At 42.8% G+C, this 14,542-nt stretch overlaps 1 protein-coding gene across 5 annotated transcripts; it reads left to right on the plus strand.

Annotated features, from left to right (window-relative positions):
- The first annotated feature begins 204 nt into the window (after positions 1–204).
- LOC6606038 (2-oxoglutarate dehydrogenase, mitochondrial) lies at positions 205–13,499 on the plus strand. 5 transcript variants are annotated; one of them, XM_032719793.1, is made up of 12 exons: positions 205–225; positions 3,915–4,032; positions 4,099–4,236; positions 4,519–4,698; positions 6,331–6,433; positions 7,176–7,254; positions 7,317–7,728; positions 7,784–8,652; positions 8,711–9,605; positions 9,665–9,819; positions 10,912–11,193; positions 12,162–13,499. In XM_032719793.1, exons 2-12 carry the CDS (start codon positions 3,937–3,939, stop codon positions 12,259–12,261), a joined length of 3,309 nt encoding a protein of 1,102 aa, XP_032575684.1. In that variant the 5' UTR covers positions 205–225; positions 3,915–3,936; the 3' UTR covers positions 12,262–13,499. The 5 variants fall into 5 exon arrangements, with proteins under 5 accessions (XP_032575684.1, XP_002030849.2, XP_032575683.1 ...); XM_002030813.2 differs by lacking the exons at positions 205–225; positions 6,331–6,433 and adding exons at positions 2,134–2,304; positions 5,352–5,481; XM_032719792.1 differs by lacking the exon at positions 205–225 and adding an exon at positions 2,135–2,304.
- Positions 13,500–14,542: the final 1,043 nt, after the last annotated feature.

The following is a 14,542-nucleotide window of genomic DNA, read 5'->3' on the forward strand; positions in this document are numbered from 1 at the left end:
ATTATTTACAGACTTTATACATCACGTGTTTTAATATCAGCTACAGTGGCGCCATCTGCAGTCGCATAGGAATAAGCTCTGTATGCTAATGTTACCGCTCGCCAAAACAGTGAAAATAATCGGTATCTGGCACAAAACGATTGCGTTTCGATATGTTTGATAGTCCAGGCCGTTCGCTAGCATTAACAGTCCCACCACTAACGCAAAGTTTTCGGCTGTAAAAACGTAAATATTTCAACATTAAGCAACTTTAGTGTAAAAATAATAAAATCAAGTGCGTTAATTGCAAAAAATGTGTGGGGCTATGGTCAACTTAGAGCTAGTACTGGCGTCCGCGGTAAACCCGCATTTCGTGTGCTTTTCTCTTGTCCCACATTCGTGGTCCGCTTTTGCACCATGTGGAATTCCAGGAATTACCATCATCGTTTCAGCGATCAATAAGCCACTGCCGCGTGTTCCCCTTTCTAAAAAGTGCATTAAGCAGGCATTTGATTGGTGTTTTCCAACGTTTTTCCCCATTTAAATTCAAGGACTGTTCTTATATAATTGGAAAAGTGCAGGTGGGCGGCTCGTCGGCGGAAAAGCGCTTGCGCCGGCTGCCCCAAATGAAAAGTGAAATTTCGCAATGCAAAACAAGCGACGTCGGCGACGTCACATGTGTTTTTGTAAAATTAACTTGCCGCATTGATGACGCAATTGACCGAGTGCCGCGTGTGCTTTTCTCCCCGCCGCCCAATGAATCATCAATCAAAAGCAATGGCAATAGCAACAGCAAACCGCAAAGAAAGCGCGCGGCCGCATTGTCTGGGGCAGCACAACTTGTTTTTTTTTTCTGCAGACGGATGTGGATCATCTGCCACAACCTATCATAAGTCGGCTGCAAAGGCCCCAGATCGGGAATAGTAACCACAAAAGTATTATAGTAATACGGAAACTCTCCCTCCCCCTCGCACCATGCTCCGCAATTACCTCATGCCCTTGGACCACTCTTCTTCTTCTTCGTCATAAGGGGGGCTCGTCCAGGTTTTTTTTTTCAATGGAATGCAGTTGCAAGCTGGTTTCTGGAACGGCTTAGCAAGGTGCAAAACCCTACTGAGTGCGTCTCTCTTGTCGTTTTATACTCTTTTAAAGGGTATCATGACAGTTGAATTTTTACGCCAACTTTGATAATAGCTTTTATTCAGTCTAAGACTAGTTGGTGGGAGAGGAATATGCAGGATAATTAAAGTAGTACATACACTGGTATCTACATAGTTACCATTCGATATTCAAATTGCCATTTCCGTTATTGTTTAGAATAAGATCAAAATTAGGATTTACAGTTTACCACATATTTTTTGTTTTTCATACTTTTCTAGCTCATTTAAAGCGCATTTCTTATAAATTTTTTCCGATAGCTTTCAAAGAAAGTTATTAAACCTTATTAATAAAACAATTCCAAAATAACAAAGTGTATCTAATGATCGGTGCTCCTCGATTGTTCATTAATTTCGCACTCGCATCGAGGTAAATGGTTAACTTAATGTGTCTGGTTTGTGAACTTGAAACTTTATTGATTAGCGGAAAGGTAATCGATACACGCACATATTCACTTGCGCTTGACCTATTAAATGCACTGTGATAAAAATTAAAAAAATATTTTTATCAAGTTATTCTGTTTGCTCAATTGTATACCAAATCTTTAAAAAGCATTTTGTATATTAATTTTTGTTGTCTTTGGTGTTATGTGATAAACAAGCTCTATGAATGTATTTTGAATATTATTTTCCTACGCATACCAACCGCCTTTTCTCTCCGATTCATATACTCTTCTCGTTTTGGGCTGTGTGGGCGGCATTCTTTCAAACCATCAGCCGGCTGACGATCGGACTTTGGGATTGTTGTAAACAAATTCGGGCTATAAATACGCAAGACATGGGCAAGAGCCAGGAGGCGAGGCGGTTAGATAAGCGGAGGAAGTGCGGTCAATATGTAGATACATGAGTATGTACCTGACTGTTATCAGGTCCACCGATCGGCGACCGACCAAACCCCCTTTTGCCAGAAGATAAAGATACAACGCCGAGTTGTCATGTGGCCGCTTTGTGTGTTTTTATCACACACTCACTCTGTGTTTTCCTTCCAAGTTTTCAGCCCGCTCGGCGGTTCGTGAAGAGCAAATTCGATTTCTAAATTTTATATTTCACTCTCGAAGGCGGCTGCGTTTGTATTTTCGCTTCAGTCGACGCGCAGCACTCAGCACGAACAAACGTTTGACGCGTATCTGCGAGATACGGATACGAGTACGACGAGTACATATATTCGGTTGGTTTTTGGAGCAATCGCACACAGTATATGCGTATATATTATACGGTGTCTTGATTCCACCGCGGTGCAGTGTATATACAGTCGGAACTAGACCTTCCACCGACCGAAAGCCTAATGGATTTTTCCAGTCATGCTTCGAATTGTGGAACTGCAGGCTCATCAGGCGGACTATTTCACACTAATTAGCTCCATCATCTGGGCATTCTTATAATTCAGCTGCTCTCACGCGAGTCTTCGTTTTTTATTTTTTGCACTTATGTAATGTGTTTTCGTAACATCTGCGGCGACGTCGAGCAGAATATAATTGCAGGGAAAGCAGTATGTGAAAAGCGCCAGCACAAAACAAGCAAACAGATAAATGACACTGAAAGAAAATGTCGGTCTGCTAAATTGAATTATCTATTGTGTGTAATTGTAGCTATGACCGAATCAAATAACCCGAGTGATGCACTTTTAAATACTTAGCTTTGACCACTTCAAACCGGTTAGCCGTTCCAATTGTTTTCTTTCATTTTTTGTGCTCCCAAGTCTGGGGGCCAGTATTTTGTAATCATTTCATTTGGATCGTCTGGCCAGCGAGCGTTCGTCGATAAGACATGTGACCTGGCCACGCCTTCCTTGCCCCATAAGTTTCCATTCCGAATTTCATTCAATTTGTACGTATTTTTTGCACGACTGGCTTTAGATAGGGATTCAATTACGACATCCGCACGCGCTGGCCTATCGCCTATAATTTGATTAATAACTTGACAAATTCTGGAAGTGCCGTCGTGGCATGATCGGGACTGGAGGCCGGTTAAGCGGCCTCCTCTTATCACTGAATTGCGTCTAGAGCGTTCTTGGTTTAGTCATGGACCGCAGGAATTTATTACTCCGACCCAGGGACATTCACTCTTGACGCCTTTGCGTTGTCTGGGCAAACTCGTTTTGGGACAAATACCCAGGTGAATGCTCACTGTGATTCGGAGATGGCAAACAAAAAGTGAGGGCAAATATTCACAACTGATTAAAAGTTGGGAAACGAACAAACTGCGCAAAAAGCAGCTGGCTCTCCCCATATAAAACCCCCCATTTCACCATTGTATTTGGGGGGCCAAAGTATCTCCGCCATTTCTTGGCTGATTATCAAAAAAACGAGCGACAGACTGGCGAAACCAGCCCACGTTAGTTTGACGTCATCGGCGGAATCAGCAGGCGTACGGCATCACGTGTGCTTTTTCCCACCAAGCGATCCCCCGATCTCAACGGTCTAGTCTGGCTTTAGACGTATGTAAATTCCCCCGCATCCACTCAATTGTGAACTTGTTTCGTGAGCGTGAGGGAATTTCATAACTGGCCCACTGGCCTGGCAACAAGTTCGGAACATTCGGTTGATCGGTGACACAGTTAAAACCCAGAACATGACCATGACGTAAAAACTTCTAAGCTATCTTATCTCGTTTACAGCAGCCGAGGGTCAGGAGTTCGGTGTTTAGGGGGTGGCACTGGCACTATCTTTTACGTGGCTTGTTTGTCAACAAAGCCGCCATCGATTAATCAGTTGGAAGTGATATAATAGTTGGCTGATAAGGTCTCCACTAAGATTGTCTATTGCCTCTTTCTTTCAGTTCTATTTTGTAAAGCTACAAAATGCATAGAGCCCACACAGCCTTCAGCCTGGCCTTGTCGCCGATGGCGCACAAGAACTTCGCCACATGGCTGCTCAAGAGCAGCAGCAGTCAGCAGGTGAGTTTGGCCGATATGGACAACTCTTGAGGAAACCCCCACTAATGAAACCCCAATCTTTGGCAGATGGCCAAGGTAACTGCAGCGGCCGCTGTGCGCACCTACAACTCCGCGGCTGCCGAACCTTTTGCCAACGGCAGCACCGCCTCCTACGTGGAGGAGATGTACAACGCCTGGCTTCGGGATCCCACTTCCGTGCACACCGTAAGTATCCCTATTAAACAGGGTTTTATTCCTGCCACTTTTTAAATTCGACTCTTGATTCTGAGTCATCGTGAAACCAGTTCGTAGTGCTTATTTCTGAAGCGGAAGTGTTTAATTATCCTCATAAAAACCATTTAAAAATGTTAACGCTAATACTAAAGGGAACCAAACTTCTCTGTAATAAAAAATTGAATAAAAGTCCAATAAAACGGTGGAATAATGCATTGACTTGCAATACTTTTTAATACACAATAAATCCTCATTGATTCATTCTTCTTTTAGTCCTGGGACGCGTACTTCCGCAGCAACAGCTACGTTAGCCCGCCCAACTTGGCGCCCGTGCAGGCCAACACTCTGCCGCTGACCTCCTTTAACTTTGGAGGAGCCGTCGGCGGCGCTGCGCCCGACTCCAAGACCATTGACGACCATCTGGCTGTCCAGGCCATCATCAGGAGCTACCAGGTATGTCGGCTCGTGCTGGCTCAATTACTTGGTTTCCAGCCGAACGGTGGAGATTGCAGCCACAGTTGGCGCTTTTTGTTTCGTTCTCCTAGGTTCAGTTAATGTTTATGTTTAGATTATGATTAGTAGAGTTGCCTTTGCCCCACCCTTATGTGTGTTCACAATTGTCCATTTACCCAGACCAAATCATTTCGAATCCAGTATTCATGGTAGATTAGAAAATACTTCGTTGACTTACCCACGCCATCCACAGTATCAATAGAGTTAGACATTCACTCCTTCATGAGTAGTTTGGTTTTCTGTTCGATCACTTCCATTTCGGTTCACCAAATTGTTATATATTAAGGGGATTTTTCACTTAATTGCACCATTCCTCATTAGCTAATAAGATAAAGAAATATCGAAATTATTTGCGATTATCCAAGGGTATTCTCATTATATTGTCAGAGAAGGAGTTACTTTTAATTTGCACTTGATATACATTTTTGGTAAAGTTAAGCCTGTTGTTTTGTAGCTTGTTTGAGTTTCTTATGACATACGATAACTTCCTGGCGTACGCATTTAACTTAATATACCTAAGTCCTATGATCTACCCTGTACACCTCTTTACATATAATCAACCAATCTGTCTACGATATGTATGTACCATATAGTCACGAGGTCATTTGGCATCTGATCTGGATCCGCTTGGAATTTTGACTCGCGAAAAAACCGTCTGCAAGGATGGGCTAGCACGTCGTGCTAACGAAGATGTGCTCAGGCAGCACTCTGGGTTTTTGTTTGGTAAATTCTTTTACACAACTGTTTCATTTAATCCCCAGTCGCACCACTCAATCCAAAACCTGATGCACCATCCTGCTACTACCCACTCGCCTAGTAACTAAGTTAAGCACTCAAACTTACGCAATTGGTTTTAAAAATAACTCGAGCTTTCCATTTAACAGCCGAAGAAGGTTAAATGAAATTCGGAGTTGATGAGGAAGGGACACATGCCCCTTTGTAGGATTAAGTTAGCGAGTTCCGTTCAGTTGAAGGTTTTTTAATATTTCCTGTAAGTAACCTTGGTGTTTGGCTTTCTCGAAGTTCGTATCTTTCCGTTAAGGTTTATTCTTAAGCATCCTGTCGACTCTATATCTCTGAGCACCCCAGTTCCATATTATGTCGCTGTTCTTGCACTGTGATCACCGATTTTCGATTAACTCACGAAATTCGAACACATTGCCATCTGTCAATCATTGTCTACTGATCCTGTCGAAGCTTTTAGTGTTCGCTTTATTTGTGTTTGTGCGTTGAGCACTTGTATCTGTTTTTGTTTAAAGCCATATCTATTCTATAATTTTAATTGATTATTTTCTTTTCCTTTACTTTTATATAACTGCTTCCTAACCTAAATGTAAACAAATCGAAAAACACAAACTGCAATCGAAACTCAAACCAAAAACCAAAACCGCCAATCGTCTCGAACAATGTTTAAAAAAAAATTCAAAATTCTCTCTTTTCGTATTATGTGTGTGTTTTGAAAACCTAAACCGAAACCGAACCAAATCCAATCCGAAAACATTGTTATTACTACTACCACCACCAACACCACCACCACAACTACCAACCAAACACCCAATACTGACACGTTAGATTCGAGGACATAATATTGCTCACCTCGACCCACTCGAAATTAATACACCAGAATTGCCTGGCAACTCCTCGACGAAATCCATTTACGCTAATTTCAGTTTTGGTAAGTAAATCCGGCGTTGGTCGTAACACCTGGCTATTAGCCCAAAACATAACCTGTTTCAGTTCTTAACCCTTGATTTGTAAATACTTTAAAAACCAAATATTGTGTTAGTGACGTTTTCTGTCTTTCACCCGCACACACGATCCCCGGCATCAAAAATTCGATTATCGAACCCAACCAACCACACAAATGTATCCAATGATATATAGAACCAAGTAAATATGCGCTATATATTGCCAGTGAATTTGTGTTACATTGTTTGCCCATTTCCGCCTTTAATTCTTATAATTTGGATGTCGTGCCGAAATATATAAATATATTTAAGTATACCTCACCGATTCGATTATGTCACAAATAGATTGCATGATTGTTTTGCATTTCTCAAGCGAAATAAAGGGAAATCGATTGATAAGCCCCTTAGTCTGATTGCAAGTGAAAGATTATGAGCCCATCAAAAACAAATTTAAGTTATCACCGATAGTGTCTAATGCATGTCGAAAAAGTGTCCGAATGAGGAACCCGTGAACAAACCAGCTGAGCATGAGCATCCGATCCTAATTTAAACTCCGTACTGCGTACAAACACCTCCGAATAGAAGCAACAAAAACCATTACACTCCGAATTTCAAACCAACATCTGCCGCCTACAATTTACTAATCCCACACCATGACACAATCACTCAGAACCCCTTACTAAAGTCTTAACCCATTGTTCCAACCCACTGCGCAAAAAAAAAAAACAGGCGAGCAGGACATGGATCGCCAGTTCAAGCTGCCCAGCACTACCTTCATCGGAGGCGATGAGGCTTCGTTGCCCCTAAAGTAAGTAACCCCACTAAAGGATAATGGATGACCCAACTAATATGTGACATTCCCTTTATTAGGGAAATCCTGAACCGCCTGGAGAACGTCTACTGTAACAAGATTGGCGTGGAGTTCATGTTCATCAACTCGCTGGAGCAATGCAACTGGATCCGCAAGCGTTTTGAGACTCCCGGCGTCCTCAACTTCTCGCCCGAGGAGAAGCGTCTGATCCTGGCCCGTTTGACCCGTGCCACCGGCTTCGAGGCTTTCCTGGCCAAGAAGTACTCTTCTGAGAAACGTTTCGGTCTGGAGGGTTGCGAGATCATGATCCCAGCCCTGAAGGAGATCATCGACGTGTCAACGGAGTTGGGAGTGGAGTCGGTCATCATGGGCATGCCCCATCGTGGACGTCTTAACACCTTGGCCAACGTGTGCCGCAAGCCCTTGAACCAGATCTTCACCCAGTTCGCTGGTCTGGAGGCTGCTGATGATGTAAGTAAAGATAAAAATCACCTTGGTATAGATATTTAATGACCTTCTTTTCTAGGGCTCTGGTGATGTCAAGTACCATCTGGGTACATACATCGAGCGATTGAACCGCGTTACAAACAAGAACATCCGGTTGGCTGTCGTGGCCAACCCGTCCCATCTGGAGGCTGTGGATCCCGTGGTCCAGGGCAAGACCCGTGCCGAGCAGTTCTACCGTGGCGACCAGGAGGGCAAGAAGGTTATGTCCATTTTGATCCACGGTGATGCCGCCTTCTGCGGACAGGGCGTCGTCTACGAAACTATGCATCTTTCGGATCTGCCCGACTACACCACACACGGAACTATCCATGTGGTGGCCAACAACCAGATCGGTTTCACCACCGATCCCCGTTTCTCGAGGTCCTCTCCCTACTGTACGGATGTGGCTCGTGTCGTCAATGCTCCTATTTTCCACGTCAACGCTGACGATCCAGAGGCCGTGATGCATGTGTGCAAGGTGGCTGCTGAGTGGCGTGCCACTTTCCACAAGGATTGTGTTATTGATTTGGTCGGATACCGCCGCAATGGACACAACGAGATCGACGAGCCCATGTTCACGCAACCCCTGATGTACCAGAAGATCCGCAAGCACAAGAACTGTTTGGACCTGTATGCCGACAAACTGATCGCCGAGGGCACTGTCACCGGCGAGGAGGTCAAGTCGGTTGCTGCTAAGTACGAGAACATTTGCGAGGAGGCATTCGCTCTGGCCAAGACCGAGACCCACGTCAAGTACAAGGACTGGCTCGACTCGCCCTGGTCCGGCTTCTTCGAGGGCAAGGACCCCTTGAAGGTAGCGCCCACTGGAGTCAAGGAGGAGACCCTCATCCACATCGGCAACCGCTTCTCGTCGCCGCCACCGAACGCTGCTGAATTCGTGATTCACAAGTATGGTCAAGAAAAGTTACTTAAACTGCAAATACTAATTAACTGATTTCTTCCCAAGGGGTCTATTGCGAGTGTTGGCCGCTCGCAAGGCAATGGTGGACGAAAAGGTCGCTGATTGGGCCTTGGGAGAGGCCATGGCCTTCGGCTCTCTGCTGAAGGAGGGAATCCATGTGCGCCTTTCGGGACAGGATGTCGAGCGCGGTACCTTCTCGCATCGCCACCATGTGCTGCACCACCAGCTGGTCGACAAGGCCACCTACAACTCGCTGCAGCACATGTACCCAGATCAGGCGCCCTACTCCGTCTCCAACAGCTCGCTGTCGGAGTACGCAGTGCTTGGTTTCGAGCACGGTTACTCGATGACCAATCCCAATGCCCTGGTGCTGTGGGAGGCTCAGTTCGGAGACTTCAGCAACACTGCTCAGTCGATCATCGATCAGTTCATCTCCAGCGGTCAGTCAAAGTGGGTGCGCCAATCGGGTCTGGTGATGCTCCTGCCCCACGGCATGGAAGGCATGGGCCCCGAGCACTCCTCGTGCCGCGTGGAGCGCTTCCTGCAAATGAGCAGCGACGATCCCGACTACTTCCCACCAGAGTCCGATGAGTTCGGAGTGCGACAGCTGCACGACATTAACTGGATCGTGGCAAACTGCTCGACGCCCGCCAACTACTACCACATCCTGCGCCGACAGATCGCATTGCCTTTCCGCAAGCCCCTGATCCTGTGCACGCCCAAATCGCTGCTGCGTCACCCCGAGGCTAAGAGTCCTTTCAGCGAGATGAGCGAGGGCAGCGAGTTCCAGCGCATCATCCCCGACAACGGCCCCGCCGGCCAGAATCCCAGCAATGTGAAGAAGGTCGTCTTCTGCTCGGGCCGCGTCTACTACGATTTGACCAAGACACGTAGGGAAAAGCAGCTGGAGGGCGAAATCGCCATTGTGCGCGTGGAGCAGGTGAGTCCCCATATAAATATTTATGTTGATTCATCTGCTAACGTATTTTGTATGTTCAGATCTCTCCCTTCCCCTTCGATCTGGTCAAGGAGCAGGCCAACCTGTACAAGAATGCCGAACTCGTGTGGGCCCAAGAGGAGCACAAGAACCAGGGCAGCTGGACCTATGTGCAACCTCGTTTCCTCACCGCCTTGAACCACAGCCGCGACGTCAGGTAGGTGCCAGGGCTATATTTTAGCGGTCAGCAACTATCCACCCACCTGAGCAGCAGCACTCCGACCACGTCTTCACACCCTGATTTTTCTCTCAGGCTCAGATTCTTCTCTAGTCTCAGTTTATCTTTGTCTCTTTCATGAAGTGCACTATTTTCATCGTGTACTGTACTTTTTATCTTTGATTCTCTAAACATTTTAATCTCTTTTGCTATTGTTTCACTACTTTTGCATTAAATGAAGCTTTAATTTGACGTTTTCATTTTTCATCGCAGTCGCTATCATTTTAAATGCTCCAGCCGTATGATATTCACTTAATATCTACTTTATAATAAAGCTAACTTTAATATAAATAATAGTTCATAAAGCTTACAAAATGTGTTTAACGTCAATTTCGACAACCAAAGGTGGTGCCTTCATTTACTATCTTTATTGATAAGAAAGTATCATACGGCCAAGGCGAATTTAAAATTTGTATTAGACCTTCCTCTCACCCCTCACATGCCTCCTAGCTGCTGTATTTATCACGCTCCCACTTTTTATATCTCTCTACCTATCTTATTAGCTAGTTTTAGTCCCAACAAGTGATAAAACACCACACACACAAAACTCAAACACTCATTGAACGGATATCCGCTTCTGATTTCTATTTTCGTTTGGATGAGCATGTCCAGCACCGCAAATGAAAACCAAAAATCATTTTCACCACAAAGTTTAAAAATCAATATCTGAAAATTTATCGCAGCAATTCTCCAAGCGAGTCCATCAGCAAATTGGCTTCACTCATACGATATTTCATCCTATTCATTTTTACTGTGCATGGCTTTTTATTTATGATTTAGTTTAAACTCTTGAGTTACGTTTATTTACTTATCGAAACTTGTGAAAGACAAGCAAACCAGATGTGTGTTATTTTGAATCTCCCAAATTCCCACCCCAAAATCCACTCGTTGTGTAAATATGTACGTGCAATTGGCAAAATCTGAAAAAAAAAATTTGAAAAAAATTCGAAACTACCCAAGAAACGAAAAAAAGCAACCAAAAACAAATCCTTTCTCTCTTTCTCTCTCTCTGTGTATGTGTTATTGTTACAGCCAAAGCGATGAACAATCCTCCACCAATACTACCACTACTACTGATCATACTAATCATGAATCCGACACCGATTCCGATTCAAAATCTAAACCGTGGCTGAGTCGCATGTTCGCCGCCCCGAACTCCGGCGGCGATCCTAAGGATCCGGCGCAAAACCTTGGCGGCGACTTCAATGCCGCCAAGCACTTTGACCTAAAGAATGTACGACACGATTTCAATAGGCCCGCGGGCATCGCGGCCGCTCCGGGCGCCCGCATAGCGAAAACCGGACGCAAAATTAGGTGAGAGGGCAAGCTCAGCTCAGCTCCGCTACGATGCGCGCGGTCAATGAACTGTATATCTACAATTAATCTAATCAACTATCAACTACCAACTACTATCTGCAACTTAACTATCCTACCAAACGGAAAGTTTCAGTTTCCTCGATTCCGTTTCTGATTTCTGTTGTTTGGCATGATGATTGTTCGTTCCATGATCCAGCGCCTCATGGTACCCCCGGTTATAAAGAAATCAACACACCAAACCCTACTACTCTTAACCTCCAGCTCAACAATCTAATCCTCTAATCCTAAAGCACTGTTCTACTTTTCAGTTCTGAGTTTTTGTTTGCACCTCGTGCGTTTCGAAAGTTTTGCATTTGTTTTTGATAAGTTTGCCCTATTTTGCTGTTTGCCAGTCCAGTCCCCATCGTAAAAAAAACCACAGTTAACCCCGACATCTGCACTGCTCCAATCTAACCAAAGTTGTGCTGTAATCTGTACTTGAATTTATTTGTTTGTACAACGTGCTGTCTATATAGATCACAACCAAGTTAAAAACTACCACAACTACCTTGAAAACAGAGTTTTTAGCGCTTATAGGCAGACATCTCATAAATATGCCATCCTAATCTAGTCAATTTGCTGTTCCACGAAGCTTGAGAATTGATGATAAAAATCTAAATGATTCTGCATAGCAAAATTTATTGGGGTCCATTTCAATGTTTGGGTTCGGTGTGGTTGCCCTTAATATCACTCTCGACTTAAGATCTCTATACATTTTAATCTTAATATTTAACACCCTGCGCTTGCCTAAACCTCATTTCATTGAACATTTGCCATAACTGTGCTAAAACCAATCAGAGAAGCTGGACTAAAGTTTAGTGCACGTGTCTAACCGAATCAGCAAATCGAATACCGAATGTTGTGCCAACTCACCGCTCGATACCTCAAGTATCCCCACTAATCCCAACTATTTTCCTAATCCACAGCTACGTCGGCCGCGCCTGCGGAGCTTCCACCGCCACCGGATCCAAGGCCCAGCACATCCGTGAGCTGAACGCGCTGCTCAACGACGCGATTTCGACCTAAGGAGATGGGTTTGGATGGAGATGAGATTGGGATGAAGATGGAGATGGAGACGATGAATATTAATTACTATTATATTTTGTATTGAAACGTATGCAGACTCTTTGATACGATTTTTTGATGACAAAATTGTTAAGAGCATTGTGTGAAAGTAATGAAATGTTAAATATTAGTTTAGTGAAATTACAAGAGCAAACGGCAACCAAGTAACAAATAACACGAAATGTTAAGTGTTTAGTAAAGAATCAAACAAAACGAAAAAGAGCTACAACCACTCACAGCAAGTCTTTAATGCAAACTAAAGAGCCAAGATCTAGTAAATAGCCAACTAACCTATGCGCATACATTTGAAGTGATGAGAACTCGCATAGGAGGAGGATATCACTATACTTTCGGAATGAATAAAACCCTTTATAATCTTATTTCTTATTCCTATGTTTAATATTTATTTTATTGTATTATATATAACTAAACTATCTCAAGCCACTCGAAGTTTTGACACCCTTTATCGATCGCAGGCCAAGAAATCATTAGTGTTTTTGTTTGCCTAAGTTACACATTTTTGTTTAAATAAATGAACAAGTATAATACTTAACAATGACAAACCAACAGAGCTGTGCTTTAGTTCATCACCGATCGAGAAGGCACTATCAGGGATATAGTTCGCGTTTTATATACTACCCAGTAATTTGGACTGGAAGCTTTGATTACGATTCTCAACAACAACTTGTGTTTGGAACTAAGCAAAGCGTGTTTTATTTTTTTGGATACCCTTTATGGAGCGCATCAAAATGCAGCCAAAATGCTTTAATTGTTTTTGATCCACGGACGGAGTCCAATCAGGACCCTCTTAAAAATATTTACAAAACAAAATATATATATACTTAAAAACTAATATTGCACTTGTCTCGCACCAATATAAGATATTGAACTGTAGAGTGATAAAGCTAAACTTTTCCAAGGAAAACAATATGAAAACTATTTTATAAAAAGAGAGAACTTAAAGAGAGAGCATGTGTGTGCGACATGGTCGAAAATTTAACTTCATCTCTAAATTTTAGTGTTACTACAACCAAATATAAATCACAAATTTGCACCAAGTAAGTAAGTAGAATGTTAAAATCAAATATTACACAAGGCAATGTGAGTTGTCAAGAGCCCTGATAAGAAAAGATTTTGGCAAATAATGTAAAATGTGGGGATAACACGATTAAAAAGGAAATATACAATTTACTATTTAATGCATGGTACAATGCGTGTTTTACTCAAAATAAAAAGAGGAAAACCTTTTACAGCTTCTAGGCCCCAAGAACCAGTTTCATGCTTTCAATTTTCTTCTCTTTTTTGAAGACTTGCAGTAACTAGATTTTCTACAGGAAGTTGCAAGACTGGCCGTTGAGCATTTTCCATTTTCACTGCTCCATCATTCTATGCGTACTTTCACATGCTATCTGCAGTTTTGAGCCAAGATCTTCCTGTCCCGACAACTTCGACATCGCCAATTGGGCAGGTAAAGTGCTCACTTTTGGTCAATTTCTTTCTTTTCCCCTGCAAAAGCAATTTAATCGAACATCTTCGCCGGAGTTTTTGCCTCACTTTTGCCTTACTTTTTAATGTTGACAGTATATTTTCATGTCTCCCCGGAGGAACTCCTCCGGCGACCGCATTGAAGAGTGTCTTTCTTTTGGGAGTAACTGGGTGCAATTATCAGGGGCAAACACCACGTGTCTGGAATATTTGCTTACTATCTGTTGACTCAAGTATTTTTCGTTTTTTTAACTGATTTGCCAAAAAAAAAGCACTAAAAAAATGAAAGCATAATGCCACGGATAACGAACGCTGAAACACCCTTTTCAAGACACCATAATTATCTGAGAAATTGTTATGAAATCAAATATCAATGCTGCTTTAAAGTTGTTACTCCTTTTTCTGTCTATAATAAATTAATTATTAAATAAATTAATTCATTTTTAAATTCATTGAATTAATAATTTTTTAAGCTATATTATTACATTTAGATTACTAAAAATCGTATCTAAGCTTGATATTAAAGATTACTACTTTATTTTGGCACCAATCAATCAGCAATCAACAAAGAAAAAAAGCCTACTCGTAGATGCGATCTTATTGAACTACTTTGTTCACTTAGTTAAAACTTCAAGCTTAGAGAAATTTAAATGAAATACTGGCAAAACAACTTCTTTTTGGCACCAATCAATCAGCAATCAGCAAGCTATCTGTGATAAACGAAGAACTCTTCTAAAGAGCAGAAACCACAATATCA

This window comes from Drosophila sechellia, chromosome 3L, assembly GCF_004382195.2.
Source record: "Drosophila sechellia strain sech25 chromosome 3L, ASM438219v1, whole genome shotgun sequence".
Classification (NCBI taxonomy): domain Eukaryota; kingdom Metazoa; phylum Arthropoda; class Insecta; order Diptera; family Drosophilidae; genus Drosophila; species Drosophila sechellia.